The sequence below is a fragment of the Punica granatum genome, chromosome 5, assembly GCF_007655135.1.
Source record: "Punica granatum isolate Tunisia-2019 chromosome 5, ASM765513v2, whole genome shotgun sequence".
In the NCBI taxonomy this organism is placed as follows: domain Eukaryota; kingdom Viridiplantae; phylum Streptophyta; class Magnoliopsida; order Myrtales; family Lythraceae; genus Punica; species Punica granatum.
Window position 1 is genome coordinate 8,177,416 of NC_045131.1, and position 21,654 is coordinate 8,199,069.

Consider the following 21,654-nt stretch of genomic DNA (forward strand, 5'->3'; position numbering starts at 1 on the left):
TTTTTTCTGACGAATTCTCAACTTTTCTCAGTAATACTTTCAAGTCCTGGGGGTATGAAAAAAAATTACAAAATAATGAACAAATTGATTAAAATTTGGTCAAAAAGAGTGAAGCAAAGCTGTTCCCAAGTGGGGACAGTGGGGAAGGCCTAAGCTCTCAAATTGTGGTCCTGATAGTCACTTTTCTTTTGAATAATTGCCTATGCAAAATTGGCCCACAACCCCTCTCTATTCATTCAATTGATTCCCACTCTGATGAAACTTGTTCTGATCAGAGTCCCATTGGCCAGCAGTGGCTTTGTTCATCAGATTTGGCAAGTTTCGGTATCGGGTTTTGTCCCGATCGATATTTCGGATTCCCCAGAGGGGTCCAGAGCCGATTCAGAGCTTTTCAGTTTCCAGTTATGCGCATTTAATCAGCTTGATATGAATAATGAGAGAGTGTTCGTGTTTAGGGACAAGCATCGTATTCACTTTGACAATGATTTTGCTTTGATTACAAGGTATGATTGTTGAGGTTCACACATCAACTTACTACGCTAACTCATCCGAACTACTATTCTCGAGTGACGTCCACGGCGAACATCAACTGCACCTACTATCTCTGGGACACAATCTCCAGTATAATACATGATCAAAATCAAATCAAATCAAATCAGGCGTTTGATCAATTGATCGCCAAGCTAGCCCGGATATGATGGTCGTCGATCAACAAGTGCTCAGGGAGACCGAGCTTGACCTGTGGAGAGACGAGTAGGAGTTGAGAAACTCGATGCAGTCCTCGATGGCTTCGGCTCGATGGGACTCAGTCTGGTCCACGAGCGATCGCGACCTCACAAGTGTAGCATGACCTGCGGATGAGGACACTTTCCTCGACGACCTCTGAGAGTAAACAAGCCTCAAGACTTTCGCGGTCTTGTCCCCGAGCCGCCGGAAGAACTGAACGGGTGATCGTGAAAGATGCAAGTCTCTTGAGACCAACCTGAACGCCCAAGCCCCTCCGCTGCTTGGCTTCCTATTCAGAGTGCAAGGATGCATGTGATGCTTGACGAAGATCGTAGGGTTAGTATCGTTCATGTCAGGACTGAAACAAACGCGGTTGCTTGATTTCCTCGACATTTATCGGACGATGCTTTTTGTGAAGGAGAAGATATTGTACTCTGAAGAGAAGAAGAGAAGGGGAGTTAATATATAGATGGAGTTCTGTGATCATCATCACCGTCATATATATATATATATATACAGAGAGAGAGAGAGAGAGGGGGGGGGGGGGGGGGGGGGGGGGGGGGACTTGTGTGAATCAAAAGAGAAAAGAAGGAAGGAAGAACTAGAAGACGATAACACAAGCAGAGATAGAGAGAGAGAGAGAGAGAGAGAGAGAGAGAGGATTCTCGTGGAAAATAATGAATTCATCATCATCATCATATAATATATACACATATGGATATATTATAAGTGAAGAGGCTCTATCAAAAGAAACCATGAGTTGACTATCAAAAGCCTATCTCCATTCAAAATCACTCCTTGACGTGTATATAGTCATATAAATATATATTCATTCATGTAATTAGTTGAAGATGTGTATATATCAGGCTACCAAAGATGACTAGAACCCTAAATTCTATGACATGTACACTCTTTGTCGTGTACCTCTAATTTAACATTGCATTTAATCGAAAACGAATCCTATGAACTTGTAATTGTTTTTTATACGAGTGATGATAGATGCGTTGTCAGATCTCATCCATAGTACCCACATAAAATGGTAGTTATTGTTAATTTATCCTTACTTTGGTATAGTGGCCATTGATGTTGGGCATGAATCATCATTTATGATCTAAAGTAAGTCGGCCAATGGAGTTTATTTTAAGCCAAAAGTTTTGGATTTTGAGCTTCTCACATTCTCACCACATAGACATATATTGTTCTTAAATCCAACAATTCTGTTCACAATTTGTGGGATTGGCTCTTAACACTTGTGAAGTAGGCGTGTAAGCAACTCAAACTCCAAGGAGTTTGCCCTATAGATAATGAGGAGTTTAAGTATCCATTCGATCCCGAGCTCGAAACTCTTTGGAACCACCGGAGTGCCTTTGGGGTGATTATCGGTTCCGTGCATCGCCAAGAGTTTAAGGAGTCTCGGGAATTAATCGGGCAAAGCTCGGACACCCCGAATTAGTAAAAAAAAAAAAGGCGTGTAAGCAACTTGAGAAAAAAAATTCAAAGGCCATTATTTAAAAAAAAAAGAAATGAAATACGAAAATTTTCATAAAATGAGTCAACACAAAGAATGACGTTAGAACTCAATGAATAATCAAAAAGCCATTCTCATATGGGTGTCCTCAATATGCTCCAAGGGCGCAAAATCATATTTGTACATATATATATATATATATATACGTTCTTCTTGAAGGACAATATACATGGGGGGATTTTTCGAATATATAGAGTCAAAATAAAACTTTGGAAAAAGGGAAAATTGATGCATGACATGCAATGCAGATTCTTCATCATCCAATCCATCAGTGAAATTTAAAGAATCAAAAAAATTAGATTAGATTAGATTAGATAGGGATGAAGAGTGACTTGAAACTGTTGAGGGTCTGGTTGGTCGTGATGAAATCAGGGGCGTTGCTTTTGAGGATGGATGCTTGCTCTTTCCTGGGAGGGCCCACTCCCCTCTCCCTCTTCCCGTTCTGTTGTCGCCCATATTGATTCTGTTGTGGAATCAACCCAACATTACATGGCCCACTCCCTTGCCATTGTATAGCCTTGTATTGTATACACCCTTTGCTCTAATTTCTTCGATATATCTACAACATTCATCTTATCCATTATTGAGTGTGTCACTTTACCATTTATGTGTTATTTAGATATCAAATATGAAGGTGTTGTTCTAGATTTTTAAGAGAATTACGTCGTGAAATTTGTGACAATCTGATTTTTTTTTTTTAGTCCGTTAAACTCAACTGATTAGTGATATTTTTAAAAATTGTTAAACTTATATAAGTTCCATGTTGATGTAATTGTTTCTTTTTTGCATGTTGATGTGGTTCTATGAGTACACACGAGCTACACTAAAGACAAATAGTTGTGAAAAACAAAGTACAAGATTCATACAATGGCCCATCTTCAAGACTACTTAATCAATATAGTCCATGCACATAGTAATGATTAGAGTGTCGAATACTCAGATAATTAGCATATAACAGATACCCGTAAACATGGATGCTACTCAAATGTATCGCCGAATCAATCGATCCCGAATATGTGATTTTGTAGACCAATTAAGTGGTAGTTTCTCAAATTGGTGAAATAAAGGGAAGAAGAATGGTCAGAGATTGCATTGCAGAGCAATTGGCAACTTCTGAAATTGGTGACAAAAAGGGGAGAAAAATGGTCACAAGAAAGAGGGAGAGAGGACATGGGAGTGGGGGCTTGGCGTGCACAATAGGATTACACCTTTTCTTTTCTTTTCTTTTCTTTTTTCTTTTTTTTTTACTTGAGTAAATTTTACCAATTTTGGTCTCTGTCAGAGAATAATTCTGTTGGGGAAAAAAAAAGTTCTTGTTCTGATTCATTTTTTGACCATAGAAGTGTTTGAACGATCCATCCTCTCCCGTACATACATGCTCAAGGAAAAGAAGTCTTCTCTCCTCTTTAAAATGCCTGAGTGTTCAAGATTCCAGTGTGCTTTCCCGATATTCGGCTCGAGAAACCGTCGTTCTTGATTATTGATATTCGGCTCGTTGAAGTACAAATCCGACTATTCTTGAAGCATGAGAATTTCATATCTTATATATGTGTATAAGTATGATGACTCTCGGATTCATTACATGGAACTTGGCATGGCTAAAAGGGGTTGAGGGTTTCAATCATCTTTTAGATTTATATATTAGAAATTTGATATTGTTATGATATATATATATATATATAGATATTTATATGATGTAGTGTGTGTACATGTTTGTGTGTGTGAGAAAGAGACTTTAATCTCATCATTATCATTATATTCTCATATGGACCTCTTCAGTTCACGCAAAAGATGCATAATCATCAGCTTGAACTATTAACCATCTGGCCCAAAAAAACAAAAACCAATAGTTATTGGATCAGCACTAAGCATTTAATTGGCGCCGCTTTCCAGTACTTTTTTTAGTTTTCTTCTTATTGTTATTTTTTCTCCAATCATATTGGTTAATGGAAAAAAAAAGAAATAAAAACAAGAGAGAGAGAAGAATTTGCATTTAAATCACTCTCAAATAATTTTTTCAGTGTGAACTTTGTATTCGAAAGTCCAATTAAACCTCGATTAAGCACACTCAAATAATTTGAACTATTTCGACAATCCGACTTCCCAGTAATTGTTTTTTTTTATCCCCTTTTCTTTTCGAGACTTGGTCATCGGGCTAATTTGGGCCAGGCACAATCGGCCCATTTCACTTCGGTTTCCTATTTCATCTTCTTTTTTTTTCTTTTTTTTTTGAATAGATATCAATTGTACCTTAATATTCTCGCATCAGATGTTGCTATTGTTAGATAAATTTGTTGTTAAAGGAATGTTAATTTAGCAAGAAGCAGTTACCCATAAACAAATCAAGTAAGCAATTTGGGCGAAATAAAACAGGATATATGCGACAAATGCTATGACAAAATCAGCATGACGAAAGTTGTATGAGCATAGTACTTTTCATTAAGCACATATATTTGTTGAAAAATGTATGAAAAATACATTTAAGAAAAAAATAAAAAGGAAATACCTCGCCATCTTATTCGGACATGGCTTGAGCAAATTATTTACTCAAGCAACAATTTTAAACTAGATGATTTCCCTTTGCTTTATTATTCTTATTCCACTCTTCTCTGTCTCTCTGTCTCTCTCTCTCCCTTCCCTCTTCTTCTCTTTGTCAAATTAACTTGCCAACTTCCTCTCCTTCCAACTCTACTTGGCTCAAAGGGGTATGCCCCCATTTTCGTATAATTTTAACGATGATCCCATCTTTTGCCGAATCAGCACTTTGGAAGATCGCTCGGAGGCGGAAGAAGCGACTCGTTCGGGCCTTTACCGTTGTCCACCAAGAACGCCATTTTCAATCCCCATGTCGTATGAACTTCCAAATGACAGTGCAGAAACCATACTCCTGTTTTCAATCGATATTAGTTAGAATCCATGGAAAAGAAAATAATAATAATAATAATAATAATAACTTTCTTTTCATCTTTTTTCTTTTGAGAATGGAAATGTAACAATTAAATAATTTTTATCATAATTCAGCAATAAGTGTTTTGATAATTTCCAAGTAATAATTTTAGCCTAGAACTATAATTTAAAACTATCTTCCAATGCAATTAATGTTTTAATGTTGGCCTATTTCTGAAAATGGATTGCTTAAAACTGTATTTTTCTCAGTACCTGGGTTGTCCGCTCTGAATCTTATCGCCGTCCATCCACCGGAAGGGACTCCCACAGTGTTCCTCTCAACGGGATCAACAAGATTGAAACTCTTAGAGTCCTTCCTCGCGTTGTAATTTCCTAACCCCCGACCTACCACAAAGAAGTTGAATCCATGCAGATGAATGGGATGGTTCTCTGGAGCGATCATCCCAGTATCTTGCAGTACCAGTTCGACCGTGGCATTGTAAGGCAACCTGTAAACCTTTGTTCCATTTTTAGTTGCCATATTCGCTGGTGGGGTTCCTGTATAGTTGAAAACTGTCGGTGGGTTGCTGGGGAAATCAGTTGTGAAGACCCCGCTGATGTTGAAGAAATGCGCCTGGAGAAGTGCTATAGTCGGCATCACGAATGTGATGTTATTCATGCTGGCGACCGCCCGGCTCCCATTGCCAGCCTTGCAAGTAGGGCAGGGGTTGACTCCTAGCCCGGCTGTAAACAGAAGTTTGTGATCAACAGTCTTCGGGACTTTGGCAGGGTACTTCTTCGAGTTGAGGCTCCGGAGGGAGTTCGTAAACTTGTCAGACACAGAGGTGGCATTCCGAGGGGGTGGGATCGTGAGAGTTGTGGAGGAACTGGCGAGAGTGCCCGAGTAGTGCAATGTCGCAGTCGCAGTCACGTTATCAGTAGCTACTATTGGTGTGTCCATAAAAGGGGATGCAGTGATCAAGTACTTGCCAGTCTTTCGCTCCGCAGTGATCAAGGCATTGGTGGTCTGACCCGGGGCAATGACAATGGTGTCGGTCTCTAAGGGCTTCACATATGTAGCATCCACTTCAACTACAGTCAGGTTGTGCTTGGCAATCTTGAAGAATAGCTCTTCATTGAGCGCAGCGTTGATTATCCGCAGCAAGTAAGTCTTCCCGCCCTCAACCGGCAACGTGTAACCTGTCAAAAATTTCACAAGGAGAATTATAACATCAGGCCAGGTTCTTTCATTCCTAAGAGACTTGACGGTAAACGGATGCCTTCTCATGTACGTAATATGTTAACTCATTCTTGATGTATGTTACATACCTTGCGAAGAACAATTCGGCACAGGGCCAGGATGGCCATTGATGGTGTGAGCATCCGATACATTGGGGGCCAACCCCGACTTAAGAGCTTCATTAATCACTGCTTCAGTATCCGATTTCCACCATTCAGCTGTCCATTTAAAAACACTTTACTGTTAAATACCGAACTAGCTAATTAAATGCCCTGTTTCCGGGCCTTTTCGGGGTTCTGGTGCATGTCCATGGTATATTAGCTTACCGAGGATGACAACAAGTTCCTTGTCGGGTTTAGGGAATGGATAAGGGACGCCGAGCTTAGGCAAGATGACAATAGCTCCATGGAGAGTTGCCCTTAGCCATAGAATGTGGGCGTGCCAAAGGAGAGTGCCCCTCTGGCCCGTGATGTTGAAGTTGTATGAGTACGTCTGCCCTGTCTGTAGCGGGCACTGCGTAATGTACGCGGGACCATCAGCCCATCCGGTTCGGATCTGTCTAACCCCGTGCCTGCTCCAAGCAAACATGCATCACTCATTGATTTCGGACTGATGTTCTCGAGTAAAAGATGAAGTCAGATAGAATCAATGTTAATTGATCAACTGATCGATAGTTGGATTGTGTCTCACCAGTGGATTGAAACATTATATTTGACATGGTTAACGACCTTGACGATCACCGTGTCGTCTTCCCGAGCATACAGTGTGGGTCCGGGAAACTTGCCATTCACTGTGACGATTGGCTTACTCGAGCACAGCCTGGTTGTATTCTTCATCACCACCTGCATTTGCCGGATCCACAGAAATCTCCAAAATCAAACTTCATATTTTGATTGAAAATATTAATTAATGAGGATTAACTAACAGATTTAATTGCCAACGTAATTTTTTTTAAAAAAAAAGGTAAAATATTTAAGAAAAACATAGATTTGATTTTTTTCGCGCAAATTCAATTAGTTGGATCGGAAGATCTAGTTAATTGAGTCTCCCATATTTGGTAAGGGAAGGTGATGTGAGATTGTACCTTCCATTTACCCACAATTTCATTTCTCAGAGATATGCGTATATACACCGAGACACACACATATATATACCTGACCTGAAAAATTGCTCATTTGAATTTATTGGACCAACCACATTTAGGTGTGTCTGAGGTTGCTTTCATTTATATCTTTTGGACGAAGCAAAAGTCAGACTGGGAATTCAATCTTATGTTATCGAGTTGGGAGGCTGTGTTGAAATGAAAAGGGAAAAAAAGAGAGAGAGGAGTTTTATTATTTCAAGTAGATAATTTATATATTTAACAAAAAAAACTTACAGTGATATGATGCGTCCAGTCAAAGTACATGAAATCATGAACTAGCGAAAGTTTTCAAAAGGAGGATTCTGGTTTGCAATAATAAGGGAAAAGCAAAATTATTACATGAAAAAGAAGAGGGAATGCTAAGTTACCTTTTTCTTGATAATGTTATTGCATGGGGATTATTCCATGATAATATTTCTCTTTCCCTAAGTTGGCTACAAAAGTTTTAAGGTCTGGTTGTTGCGTGAGGGATATGATATTGAAATTTCTTTTGAATATCATAAAAATGTGCAAGCATAAATAGATTTCTCGAAACAAAGTACACTCGACGTAAAACTTAAAATGACGAGCACACATATAAAAAGAGCATACAGATAACACAAAAGAAAAAGGAATTCTAAATTTATCGATGCACTTACGTTGAACTTGTAATGCCGGACCCTGCATTCCACTAGCGAAGGAAGACTGATGCATGCAACTGAGAGCAAGAACAAAGCACGAAACCAGCAAGAATGCTGTTTCCCCATGATTCAATATATACTGCACTTTATATGTGTATATATATATGTATATATATATCAAATTTTTCTCTCTTTGCCCGGCTTTTCTCTCTTCTGCCTATCGATCCCTGTGCAGAAATCGATATGAAGAGAGAAATTTGAATGTTTTTAATGTGTGTTTTTTGGTACCGATGATACAGACGGACTTGCCAACGCACGCTTATATAGGGGGAAGGGAGGGGGGGGGAGGGTGTAGCAAATAGATTTTAAGTATAGCTGCAATGTCGTTTTTGCTTAGTTAGGTGGACTGGGAGTTGTGTCTTTGAATTAACCTTTGAAACAAAGAATTCTTCACCAAAAAAAAAATGAAAGAAACTAATAAAATACGGACAGGACAGGGAATAATATTTATATGCAGAACAAACAAACAGACAAATAGGAGCTGAGGATGGGATGGATGGATAAATTGTTTTTTTGTCATTTAAAGTTCAATTCCTTACATATTACATAAAGTAGATGAATGGGATGGATGGATGAGTAGGAGTTGTTTCTGGTTTATGGGTAGACTCTGTGATCGATCGACTTCTGATTTTGAGATTTGTCCAAACTCGAGTTTTCTTGGTCACTTTCATCTGGCCGAACCCAAACCCCCCGACACATGTACTTCTAGAATATCAGCATTCCTAGTTTAATTCCTCATCCTTCTAGGATTTTCCCGTACTTTTCATGTTTTTACTATGATTTTTCCCCGTTAAATCGCTAATTTCACTATTATCGCGCTCTTTCTAAGCGACTTTCGTTTGCATGAAAAGATCTGAAAAGATTTCATTCTATGCAAGTTTGAAATAATAGTACTCTCTCTTCGTTGGCAAAGATCCTTTTTTTTTTGCTAAATTTGAATGCTAATGGACTTAAATCAGATGTCTCTCTTTAACAGATTTGAGCTTCTTATGTTTGATTGGAGCTCCAGATTAGTGGAGATAAAACATTGTTTTTTCGAGGTCTTAAAAGTTTTTTAACTATAAAAAAATAAAAATATATATACTTACACGACTTTTGCTATAAATTGTACTGTCGGATTTATGCGAACTCTAACAGAAAACGGGCATTAGTAGATGGCAATTTTTTTTTATAGTGAATTATGTCGAATTCGTCATTTTCTACATAGTTTGTCAAAATCACAATTCTATCTAAAATCGATCAAGGATCGTTGAATCATGAATCGTATAATTAAATCATGAATCGTAAAATTCTACTTATAATTAAACCATATATATATGTATATGTGTGTATCATACTTTCCTGAGCAGAAAATCATCAAGTAAGGCAAAACAATGGAAAAATACTTCCTTTCCTAATTTGAGAAAATCACCAATTATTAGCATTATGCGTCCAAGTCCATTCCATCCTTTACTTCATGGTATCGAACAATCAGTACCCAAACTTCTTAAATCCTCATTCATTTGAAACATGTTGCTATGCTATCTCATAGTCACTCCGAATCAGTAAAAGCAACAAAAGGAAAGAATTCCAGCAGAAAACCCGAAAAGATTTGTCTCCGTATATATATTACACACTAGATTAATTAACCATTGGAACTGTTATTTTAAAGTTCCCTACTTGGAACTTCCATTCTATCTCAAGGACCTAGAAGGGTCGCCGTCTCGTGTCAACTGAAGTCCCGGCAAGCATAATAGAAGCTCAGTGACAGCTCTTACGATTTTACGATTCGAATCATGATTCTAATAATATAATATTATCTCCTTTCATTCCCTTCGGCTTTATGATGTTATTATTTATTACCTTCTCTTAAATTTTGTCCCCTTAACCAAATTCCTAGAATTTTTAGGCTTTGTTTGGCAACCAAAAAATTTTTAACTTAACTCGCAAACGGACAAAAAAAGGGAAGTCCAACGGTAAGATTGAGGGACCCACAAAAGACTGAAAAATTCAAAGTGTTGTCTTGCCCTAATTTTTTTTTTCACAAAAAGAACTGTCGACTGCGCTTTCTGGGTTGGGGTCCTCATTCTTGCTAGCCGAGAGAAGAAACCTGCCTTCGACGCTGTTGAAGCTCCAGCATCTGCCCCAATTTCGACTCCATTTTCCTTCGCCGCATCGTAGAAGACATCGACATCGGCAACTTCAACCTCCTAATCGACGTTGGCGAGTCGTAATCGGTCCACATTTCATCGAAATCGGCCGCACGAAGAAGGTAATCGATGTCGGAATTTCGCAACTACTAAGAAGCAATAGTCAATTTGACAGATAACTAAACTCCCAACTTGCAAATTTCCCTTGCTTGATTGAGCAGAAGAAGCCGGAGAAAGGACATGCAAGAACAGGGCAAAGGCCCCCCTTTATTGGGAGAGATTCCCCGAATTTGCGACGTCTGCAACAAAAGGACAGAGATTCCCTCCTTTGGGCTTTTTCGAGGGTCCTTGCACTTCATTGTTCACCAGCACGCGAGGCTTTAAGAACCGCGTCTCCTCTGCTTGGGAACGCCATCTGCATTTGAGGTAATTTCTGTTTTCCTCTCGCCATTACTCCATGTCTGTTGCATAATTTTATGGCTTGTCTTGCTTCTTTGGTCACTGAGAGGCAATCTTTTGTTCTTGTTTCACTGAATGTCAGTGTGAAGCTTGTTTTCTTATTCCGTGTAATACGAATTTGAAGCTGTTGTGTTATTGTTTCAATATGTCTACGGTCTAAGCTTTTGTTCTTCTTTCAGTTTGGTTGAGTGATATGCTTCTCTTCTTGTGTCGGTTACTGTTACTGTGCAGTTGTGGAGTCGATACATCATTTGCCTGATATTTCGCACATGTTGGAATATTTTACACAAATTATGTGGTAGCTTTCTCCATGCTGTTATTCTCTCAATCTGCAATTTGTTGCATTGTTTGGGTTAATCTAAGTAGCCCAGGGTTTATCTGAGTATGAATTAAGTTGTTTTGTGAGTAATTGGAATTTAGATCTGCTGCAAGTTGTTTCTGTTCTGTTAATATTATTTTTGCCTATTATGTGTGGAAGTTATGGTCCAAAAAGTGCATCGATCATGGCTCCAAAGGGTGAGCATGTACTCGAATGGAGTGATGAGATGGAGTTGGTCTTCATCCATATCATGCTTGAGAAGTTCAAAGTGACCCAGATAACTTCCTGGAAGAGACCTCATTGGGAAGAGATGATAAAGGAAATAGAAAAGCAATTTCCTGAAGCGCAACTTTGCTGGACGAAGCTAAGGGACAAGTGTGCTAGGTTGAAAGAGACGTACAGGCAGTTCACTGAGCTAAGGAACCACACTGGAGTGGGATGGGATGCAGACACAAACACCATCAAGGCCAGCCCCCGATGTCTGGGATATGTTCATCAAGGTACACGCTTTATATATGTTATTGTCTTTTGCGCATGAAGCCGATTTCCTAATAATATGAGTTATGAAGTGCTAACAATTCCTTCTATGTAAAATGCCAACTATAACTTCAATTTACTAGATATTTGCCTGTCCTTTGTTCATACGTTCGCTATCTATAGTTCCTTCCTATCTATTGAACTGTTCTCGTAACATATTCCTTATCTCAACGTGCAGAAGAACAGCGCATTCAAGGCATTTCGAACCAAAGACTGCAAGCACTACATTCTACTGAATGAGCTTTTCAGTTCTTCGTGTGCGGTGCTCTACGCATCTCCTCGACCAATCCACCAACAACTTCATCTGAAGAACGACGGTTGCATGCGGCATTCATATCAACATCGAGGGGAAAGCAGAAACAGTATGTCAACATCGAGGAGGGCTCCGACGAGAGTGACGACCCCTTCAATGTTCAAGAGCCAATTATATCAGAGTCCCGACGTCGAGTGCCTAAAAGAGCTTCATCAAAAAGGTCCATGATGCAGGAGTGCATGGAATTGTTCAGGTATAGCTTCAACAAGAATGCTCCTGAAACCCCATCGGCGTCAAAGAGAAGCAAGTCCGTTTCAAGCCCTGAGAAGCCAGAAAAGAATAGCATCAACGAAGCCATGTTAGAGTTGAAAAAATTGAAAGAGAAGGTCCCGCGTCGCTTTTATGTGAAAGCCGCCATGGCGCTGGCAAATAAGGAAATAAGGAAGGTTTTCATGTTCTTAGACGAGAACGAGCGAATTGAAGGGCTACAGGACCTTGCTGACTCCTGAAACGGCGCGCAGAGTATATGAGTTTACGTTTAGTTGAACATATTTCGCTAATTGCTTTTACTTTACTTTGTTATGACATTTGTATTCCTGATATGTTTGTTTCGTGTATTAGGAATATTTTCGGTTGAATATATTTTATGTGTGCTTTGACTGTTTTGAGTGGTTATGAAGTGTCGTTTTTTACTGTTAATGTACAGTGCATGATATTCTTTCAACAGTTATAGGCGTACAATAGCAATACAATATGCCAAGGAATAGCAATTTTGCACGGTATGACAGTTCCTCTAACGACGACGAGATCGTAATTAGGAAGCGGTGGTTCTTCTTATTGATGGTACGACTTATGGAGGCCGAACGAGTGTTTCAAAGGAACATCCCGTGCATAACTTCGCCACTCCAAGGAAGACAATACACGCTTGAAGTTTTGGGGAATGACGTTAGATGTTTCGAGTCGTTTAGAATGGAACCGTATGTGTTTAGAAATCTCTGCAACACACTTCGGCTGCGTTGTGGTATCACTGACAGTAGGAATAGTATCACCGTGGAAGAGATGGTAGGAATGTTCTTATTGGTTATTTCACATAGTTCACGCTATGCAATTGTGGCGGAAAAGTATCAACATTCAAAGGAAACGGTGTCACGAGCAGTCATAAAAATTCTCCGAGGAATACTAGCCTTATCACCCGAGTATATTCGACCAAGGAACGTCGCTGTGCAGCCAAAAATTGAAAGGGAACCACTGTGGCGTTTCTTTATGGTATTTTTCTAATAATGCAAAACTGTAATAATTCATATCGTAATATTATGTAAATTATATATAATTTTGTATTGTCATTCAGGATTGCATTGGAGCAATTGATGGAACCCATGTGGCTGCATGTATCCCCAGAGAGAATAGAGTACCATATCTCGATAAAAACGCTGAGATAACACAAAATATACTGACCGCTTGTTCCCACGACATGATGTTCACATATGTCATGACGGGTTGGGAGGGTTCGGCACATGATTCAATAATATTTTCCGAAGCTGCTTCATTGGAGCAATTTCCAGCGCCATGTGGTGGTTAGTGTTTGCTGATTACTTTTCTCTTTTCGATAAAATTTCAACCCTAACATATTTAACTGAAAAATTGTCCTTTTCTTCTTTCCAGACCAATATTATGTTGTCGATGCAGGATTTTCAAACATTCCTGGATATTTGGCTCCATACAAGGGGGAACGATATCACCGAAGTGATTTCGATCGGCGCAATCCACCGACAACAAAGAAGGAGCTTTTTAATCATTATCACGCATCAGTGCGTAACGTCATCGAACGTTGCTTTGGTATTTTGAAGAGGAGATTTGCCATACTAAGATTAATGCCAAACTTCATACCGTTAAGACAAGGGCAACTTGCCATTGCGTGTTTTGTTTTGCATAATTTTATACAACGCAATAATTATCACGACATATTATTTACGGAGTACAGCAATGCGTGGGCGAAATACAATGAATTTCGAAGTCCACCGCTAGAACAAGGAATTAGAACTCAAGTGGATATGAGTAGTGACGAAATGAATGTTGTGCGTGACCGTATCGCTAATCGCTTATGGCTCGCAGAAAGAGGAGGGCGACGATAGACATTGTTTAATTTGTATTTGAATTTAGTGATAATTATTGTACTGTTTTGACATTGAAAGTGTCAAATTTGTATTAAATGGTGTCTTGAAGGTAAATTGATATTGGAAGGAAAACCCAACATGGGGCCCACCATGAGTTACAAAAAACTCAAAATTTTATCCTCTAGTGTAAATGAGTTGAGTTGAGTTTTCAAAACTCATTTGCCAAACACAACCTTAGAATCTTCTGGTGCGTTTGGATTCAGAGTTAAAGTAATTTTGATTTTGATTGTGGAAAATGAAAAATGAGATGGGAGTATAAATTTGACTTGAGAAACGTGTATTTTTGTTGTGTAGTGTGTTGAGTTAAAGTTATAAAAAATTTTACTTGAGAAATGTATATTTTTGTTGTGTAGTGTGTTGAGTTAAAGTTAAAAATATTTTAACTTACAATCCAAACAAGACTTCATCTTTTTAGAATTCCTAGTCGAGCTGGGTCAGTCAACTAAGTTTTTTCAGCTTGAATTTTCTCCATTCACAATACGCGAACTCGAGACCTTGCTTAAGGGAAAAAAACGTCGAACCGTTTATGTTTGAACTAACCCACGTAGGTCGAGTAAAGTTTGATGATATACAAGACGGGGAAACAGATTCCATGGATCGTATCTTCACTGCATACATCCACAAAATATGTGCCCTCATCGATCATCCCGTATCCCATGTGTTATGTGCCTTCTTCGGCAGGCATTGCAAGGACTTTCCTCCATGCGATACAAAACCCTGTTTTCAGCACATTAACTCCACTTTAAAAACCAAAGAGGACTATGAGCTTGTCATAGGCCATCTGATCTTACAGGCTCCTGAAAGAATAAATTTAAACATAAATCTGCAATAATATTTTCATGTTTTGCAGGAACATGGATTTCCCCTGGTTTGACCAGGATTCTGGCGACTCCTCTTCTGAGGGTCAAAAAAGAAGGAATCTGCCTCTGCATCCAAAGAAGCAGTTCCAGATAAAACCCAGCCTAACGGCTTGGAAGCCTGATCCTAGGCAACAACTCATCTTGGATAATTTATGGTCATCCATAAAGAATCCTCAAAAGGGTGAGGAAACCATAAATGCATTGGTCCTTCACATGGAGGAACTATGCAACAGCAGGATATCCATGCAGTAGGAACTCTGTGCTGAAAATCATAAGCTGCAGCATGAGCTATCTCTCCAAAAAGCTCACACTCGAGTATACCTTCAAAACAGGTTAGTCGAGTTCGATAATTTCACAGAACACTTTGCAGAAATGCAAAATAAAAAAAAATGCTTTGATTGAAAAATTCAAAAAGAGTGAAAAAAGGAGAGATCATTTGAAAAAAGAAAATGAGAGTTTCAAAAATATATATATACACACACATACATGTTTGACATGATATATAATGTACAAAAATATGCGTAAATATTGTTTGTTCTATATATACATGTGTGTGTGTGTTTGTGTTGATTTTCAACAAGATTAATCATACTTCAAGAGCGTATCGCAACTTTATGGTTAATGATACTCTCATATAGACATGTGAAACGACTGCATTTGGAATATACTTTGACTGCTCTCTTTTTTTCACCCCTTGATTAATCGGTTTTAATCTCTAGTATGGGTTTGTTTGGATTTAATTTTAAAAATTAAAAAATTAAGTACTGAAAATTTAAGATCTAAATAGAATAAGTGCTTCATTGATTAAGGGAAAAAGTTTATGATTAGGTGGAAATTATAATGACTTGAATTATATTTAGATAGATCTCAATGCTTTAATTTCTTTTCATTTTTATTCACAATATTTTATTTTTTCAAAATTCAGAAATTTTTTAAAAAAAAGTTGCAAAAGAAAAAGGGATCTAAGGTTTTCGATCCAGAGAGGGAAGGGGCGATGATGGCCCCTGATCTCGGACCGGACAAGGCGAGATCGCTAGCAACATTAGAGGTCATCGGAGACCTTGTCTGAGTAGTGGTGGCCGAGATTAGGGGCCACCACCACTCGCGATCGACCTTTCTTTCTCTTCGATCGAAGACAGAAAAAGCTCGATTGAGGGTGGTGATAGGCCCCGATCTTGGGTCGCAGGCTATCTCAATTAGGGTGGAGGTGATTAGGATCAGGGGCCACCATCGCCCTCCTCAATGTCGGGTCCCTTCCCCCTCTCTCCTTGTCTCTCTCTCCCCCCTCTGCTTTGTCCCAAGACCCAGATGGACTGATTTGCAAACATTGTAATGGTTTTGGGGCTTTGATGAAAATATGAAATAAAGAGTCCCCCAACTGAACGAGTCAGCCAAAAAAACACGTAGATCCTCACTTACTAATCATTACTTTTTTGGCTGAATTATTTAGTTAAGTCAATATAAGTTTTCTTTTATATTATCAAACAAATTAAACTCAATTACATGTTAAAAATTTAATATCAGCAATTAATTTGAGTTATTAAATATAACTTTACTGATAAGTCAAAATCCATATGTGCACGTGCTTGACCAAGAACTTAAACTAATAAACACCTAACAGGTGCGCTTTTGTCACGTAGCGTAAAATCTAGCCATGTGGGGAAATCCGAATTCTTTTATGCTCTAAATTTATTTTTAGTACTGTTGATTTTTTCTTGTGGCCTAAAAATATATTATTATTTTTTCAACTATGAAATTTAACCTGAAATCAATTGACTAAGTTTGTTTAAATACTTACTCGATTCAAAAGATTTAATATGTAAAAAATAATTACACCAAATTCTACCCACCGCTCCTCTCTCTCCTCCCTCTATTAATTTCTTTCCTTTTAGTTTTTTTTCTGCCTATTTGACAGTTTAAAATTTAAATAACAATAATTTGTCACCTCTTTTGAATCGATTTAAATAGAATTCTCCCCACACTTCCGGTACCGAGACATTTTAAGATTTGCACGTGATCTTTAAGTGAGTTCTTGATAGTCACATATATAATCATTTAGTTAGCATTAAAATTAATTTTATTTTTGTCCTTCCAAGCAGAGTGATATTTTCTTCTTCTTCTTCTTTTTTCCTTTTAAACCTCAAATATAAATTAAAGAAATACCAAAAAGTATGACATGGAATTGCTTTTCTTAATTTTGGATAATGAAATGGCCCTACCAAATCAACGCCAACTGCAAGCTCAGGTGTGTACGTCCAGGTAGGTAAGTATTATCTTGTAAGGCAAAAAATTACGCATAGTTCTCCCTCTAATACGTATCACACTTGTCAAAGTGTTTCAACGTTTGTTTCCTTTAAATAAAATTACCGATTTAAATCTTGTAAATGAAAAAATTTTAAATTGTAAAAATTCTCCTAATTAGCGCTTTGACTTGATCCTAAATTTAACGGATACATTGGACTTCCAAATAGTAGATGTCACACCAAAAAATTTCCAGTAAAAAATATTTAAAAAATGATACGAAAGTATGATTGAAGAACTGTAATCATGAAACATTACAGAGCACGACTTCGATTAAACCAATGGGTGGTTGTTTACCTTTTCAATAGAATATATGTAAATAACTCTCCAAAGAACACAAAGATCGAGAAGTAAAAATGAATTTTTACCTTTTGATGAATAATTTATTTCACCAACATATCACATATGCTTTTTCTTTCTTTTTTTTTTCTTTTTCATTTTTTTTATTTATTATCTTTTTTGGTGCTTGGTTCATCAATATATGGGTCCCAGACCAGGAAATCTATCTACTTTAATCTAGAAGAGTGTTGGATTAAACTTCTCCGTGACAAATTCCAGCGGATAAACTGTCAAATCACTATGGATAAGTGCGTTGCTAAGAAACAGAGCTGTAACGAGGACTATTTAAATGGCGGAGCTCAGGCAGTCCTCTCTCTCCACCTGGTTGTTTGGACAAAACATTGGCCTATTTGACCCGAGAGCATCGAGAAGCAATCGGAAAAATGCCCGGAGAGAACCGGAAAGAAAACTGTTCCTCTGCTTGTTGTGAACTTTCAGAAGTGATACCAATTTGCTTCTCTATCCGGCAACACCGAGTGTTCAAGACCACAGAGAATTATGAATCCTTGAAAGCTGAGACTGACAAGAACATTAAAAACCAGGTTAGCACAGTAATCCACGGGTGCGAAAAAGAAAGATATAATCTCAAATGGAAAGGGGTGTTGATTGTGAACATCAATTACCATACCCCGATTGCTACATGAGTTTGGTTGATCTGCTGATTCAGTATTCCCTTCGTCGCCACATTTGTGTGGCAGCTGCACCTTGTATATGAAGTGAAAGAGAGTGACATCAGAAATAATAAAGAAAGACGGGAGAACAGGGCTCAAGCGACAGATAAAGGAGAATCCATTCCTCTTCTAGTCAGGGCCGGAAGGTAATTGTAGCTGTTATGGTCTATGTAGCATGAGTTCATAGGCCCAAGAGAAATATTACCTCGTGAGTCTGATACATCAAGCTACTTTGCTTTCGCATCATAGGGTTCTCGTCTTAGTAATACAGCTGTAATTAACAAGACGCTAGTAGCTGAGCTACCCCGTTTGATGCTCATACTTGCTTCAAGATGCATCTTCAGAATAAATTATCAAGCTGATTAATGAACAGCCCCCGAAAAAAGCCTCAGCTCTGAACTATTTTAGCAATATTCTGATGGCTTTCATGGCATCATTCAAGTTATTGGTATTCAGTGTGGGACTAAATCCTCAATCTAACCAAAGTAAACTATAAGGAAGTTCCAATTCCTCTTTTTTTTCCCTCTAACCCCACCACCCCCACCCCCACAACAACCCGGGAAGGCTCCAACAACTATACGGATCAAGTAAGTTCCAGAAAACCAAGAAGCGAAATTAGAATCTTATAACATAACTAAACAGAAGATATACCTGAGCTTATCACTTTGTTATGGAACAACCACCGAATTACAAACCCATTTGAGGTAAGCAGAGAGAATTGGGAAGTGTGAGTTTGCTGAGGGAAACAAATTTGGCTATTGTGAGAAATAAGTGATATTGATACCAAAAGGGTTGGGTATAGTCAACGTTGGAAAGACAATATTTAACTTATACCTGAACTCAGCTTCCTCTCTCCATTGGGCGGTTATACATACACTTGAATTTAATATCAACCGCGCTGGATTTGAAACAACACCAACGAATCTGAAATAAGGACTTGGATCGTTCATCTATTCAGCAACATTAGACTTTTCATGACAAAGATCAGAAAGTCCTTGCAATTCCCTAACAGAGGCTAAAAAAACCAGTCAGACAATACCCCTGATGTTCATAAACATAAACTTCACAAGAAGAAAAGGCAGTAAGCAATAAACATCACAAACTTACTTCACATGGCAGCCAAACTTAAGTCGCCCGATTTATGACTGCTCGGACCAGTATATTCCAAGTAACAACAGTTGGATTAATTCCGTGTACCAAAGCATTATCCAGGAACCTAATTGCTTCCGCTATTCTACTGCAAGTACAAAGTCCTTTGAGAGCAATATTGTAAGATATAATATCGGGCCTTAGCCCATTCTTTGAGATGCAAGACCAAATCTCCGAGGCCTTTTCACAGTCTCTAACCTTGTAAAATCCCTCCATCAAGGTGTTGAGTGTCACGAGATTAGGGACACATTTCCATTTTTCCATCTGGAAATAAAGTTCGAAAGCATCTTCAGCTTTGCCCACGGAACAGAGTCCATGGAGTATTATATTACACATAGTGACATCAGGTCTAAGACCCATAGAAAGAATTACCCCCCACAACTCAAGGGCCATATTGACCTTCTTTCCCTTGCAGAGGCCATCCATCAAAGAGCTATAAGTAATCTTGTCAGGTTTGAGTCCTTTCTCTAACATTTCCTTCACAAATAGGTATGCCTCGGCGTATTTTTCCGCCTTGCATAAGCCTTTTATTAAAGTGTTGTAAGTGACGATTGTTCTGGAGCAATATCTACTGTCCATTTTGTTCACCAGACAAATTGCATCCTTGAACTTAGAAGTCCGGACAAGGCCATCAATCAGAGGGTTGTAAACATGAGCATCCAGTCTAAACCCAAGCTTAAACATGTGTCCCAGCATACCAAATGCTTCGTCCATTCTCCCCTCCTTGCATAATCCATTGACCATAGAGGTATAAGCATAAGCATCTAAATCGAGCCCCTCACCTTCTGCCTCTCCCAATATCTGTATAGCTTTATTCACATATCCATTCCGACACAGCCCATGAATCATGACTCCGTGAGTTGTTGAATCAGCAGGGACACCGTTTGATTTCAAGAGTTCCCATATCGAAATTGCTCCATCAACATCACCACTCTTGAGTAAACCTTTCATAAAAATGTTATAACTGGCAGCATTGCAACAACTCTCCTTCTCCATCACCTTCCACAGCTCGAAACTCTCCTTCACTTTCCCCGCTTTACAATACCCATTAAGCATTGAATTGTACACGACCGGATCTGCAGGAACCCCACTTTCGACCATCTCTTTGCAAACTCTCTCAGCTGCCTCCACATTCCCGACCTCACACAAAGCGTGAATCAAGCTGCTGTAAGTAAACAAATCCATCTCTCTTTCATTCTTCTTCATCCTATCCCAAATTTCCAAACAATCATCAAGCTTACCGCACTTGCACAACCCATTAATCATAACATTATAAGTTACAACATTAGGATAAACTGAGGGAGATTCCACCAACCTCTCCCACACCTCAGTAGCTTTCTCGAGATCCTGTTTCCTGAAAAACCCGTCAATCAAAATATTATAGCACATAACATCAGGTGCCACCCCTCTCTCAGACATTTCGTCGAACAGCTTCAGTGAACCCAGCATGTGACCACTTTTTGCGAGTGCACTCAAGACAGTTCCATAGCTGTGCACATCAGGGTTCAAGCCATTCTCCCACATCCAATCTAAAACTCTCTTCGCCTTCTCGTACTGCTTCTTCCGACAAGAAATCTTAATCAAGATATTGTAAGTCTGTAAATTTGGGGACAAACCCGCCGTCTCAAAGTAGGCAAAGAACGACTCGGCCCTGTCCCACTGGTTCGACTCAGTGAACACGTTCAGCAGCGAGTTGAACGATCTCACTCCAGGCTTGCACCCAAAGATGCTCTCCATGTTGTTAAACATATCTAGAGCTCTGTCGGGGCTTCTGCTTTTGGCGTAGACTTTCAGAGCAGCCAGCGCCACGTCCTCGGAGCACCTGCACTGCTGCAACCTGATGAGGTCGACGACGCGGCCAACGTGGCCGGTGAGCCGCGGCTCGGCTGCCAGGAGGCGGAGGATGTGGTGGAACACGGCGGCGGAATGGGCATAGCCGGGGTGGCGGGTGGCTGAGTCGAAGAGGGCGAGGGCGGAGTGAGGATTCTTCTGGGATTTGAGGAGGGCGAGGAGTCGTTTGGGAGAGAGGTTCTTGGGGAAGTGATGAGACATAGTCGGTTTCGGAGCTTCCCTCCGTCATCTTTCATAGCATTGTATTGTTGCCGAAGTTACTCGCCGGCGACGGAGACAGGACAGGAGAGCAAAGCAGGGCCTTTTGCTGACCTTTTCCTCTCTCGGCGCTAGTCCGGGGGTTTCTTCTTAAATAGGGAGCGGATGAACATTTCCATAATTTCATTTCACTTTATTACAAAACTGTAA

At 39.2% G+C, this 21,654-nt stretch overlaps 3 protein-coding genes across 17 annotated transcripts; all 3 read right to left on the reverse strand.

Annotated features, from left to right (window-relative positions):
- Positions 1–448: 448 nt before the first annotated feature.
- On the reverse strand, positions 449–1,281 carry LOC116208149. The gene has a single exon (XM_031541415.1). The coding sequence runs from the start codon at positions 1,117–1,119 to the stop codon at positions 709–711; it is 411 nt and encodes a 136-aa protein (XP_031397275.1). The 5' UTR covers positions 1,120–1,281; the 3' UTR covers positions 449–708.
- Positions 1,282–4,647: 3,366 nt separating this feature from the next.
- On the reverse strand, positions 4,648–8,451 carry LOC116209331 (laccase-4-like). The gene is made up of 6 exons (XM_031542933.1): positions 8,163–8,451; positions 7,071–7,222; positions 6,707–6,951; positions 6,470–6,598; positions 5,414–6,340; positions 4,648–5,141 (listed from the first exon to the last, which is right to left on the reverse strand). Exons 1-6 carry the CDS (start codon positions 8,268–8,270, stop codon positions 5,011–5,013), a joined length of 1,692 nt encoding a protein of 563 aa, XP_031398793.1. The 5' UTR covers positions 8,271–8,451; the 3' UTR covers positions 4,648–5,010.
- A 9,290-nt stretch (positions 8,452–17,741) lies between these two features.
- LOC116208419 (pentatricopeptide repeat-containing protein At3g09060) lies at positions 17,742–21,621 on the reverse strand. Of its 15 annotated transcripts, none has more exons than XM_031541845.1 (6): positions 19,354–21,621; positions 19,081–19,261; positions 18,898–18,982; positions 18,452–18,584; positions 18,204–18,279; positions 17,742–18,094 (listed from the first exon to the last, which is right to left on the reverse strand). In XM_031541845.1, exon 1 carries the CDS (start codon positions 21,445–21,447, stop codon positions 19,372–19,374), a length of 2,076 nt encoding a protein of 691 aa, XP_031397705.1. In that variant the 5' UTR covers positions 21,448–21,621; the 3' UTR covers positions 17,742–18,094; positions 18,204–18,279; positions 18,452–18,584; positions 18,898–18,982; positions 19,081–19,261; positions 19,354–19,371. The 15 variants fall into 15 exon arrangements, with proteins under 15 accessions (XP_031397705.1, XP_031397715.1, XP_031397704.1 ...); XM_031541855.1 differs by having other exon boundaries at positions 18,199–18,279; XM_031541844.1 differs by having other exon boundaries at positions 18,204–18,584; positions 19,081–19,170.
- Between the last annotated feature and the right edge of the window lie 33 nt (positions 21,622–21,654).

What these genes read in the sequence shown, in the direction of transcription:
- LOC116208149 (XM_031541415.1), bottom strand. Translation starts at nt 1,119, where the DNA reads ATGTCGAGGAAATCAAGCAACCGCGTTTGTTTCAGTCCTGACATGAAC.
- LOC116209331 (XM_031542933.1), bottom strand. Translation starts at nt 8,270, where the DNA reads ATGGGGAAACAGCATTCTTGCTGGTTTCGTGCTTTGTTCTTGCTCTCA. An exon ending in TATAATGTTTCAATCCACTG is followed by an intron (nt 6,952 to 7,070) that starts GTGAGACACAAT and finishes TGCTTGGAGCAG; the next exon opens with GCACGGGGTTAGACAGATCC. An exon ending in GGAACTTGTTGTCATCCTCG is followed by an intron (nt 6,599 to 6,706) that starts GTAAGCTAATAT and finishes TTAAATGGACAG; the next exon opens with CTGAATGGTGGAAATCGGAT.
- LOC116208419 (XM_031541844.1), bottom strand. Translation starts at nt 21,447, where the DNA reads ATGTCTCATCACTTCCCCAAGAACCTCTCTCCCAAACGACTCCTCGCC.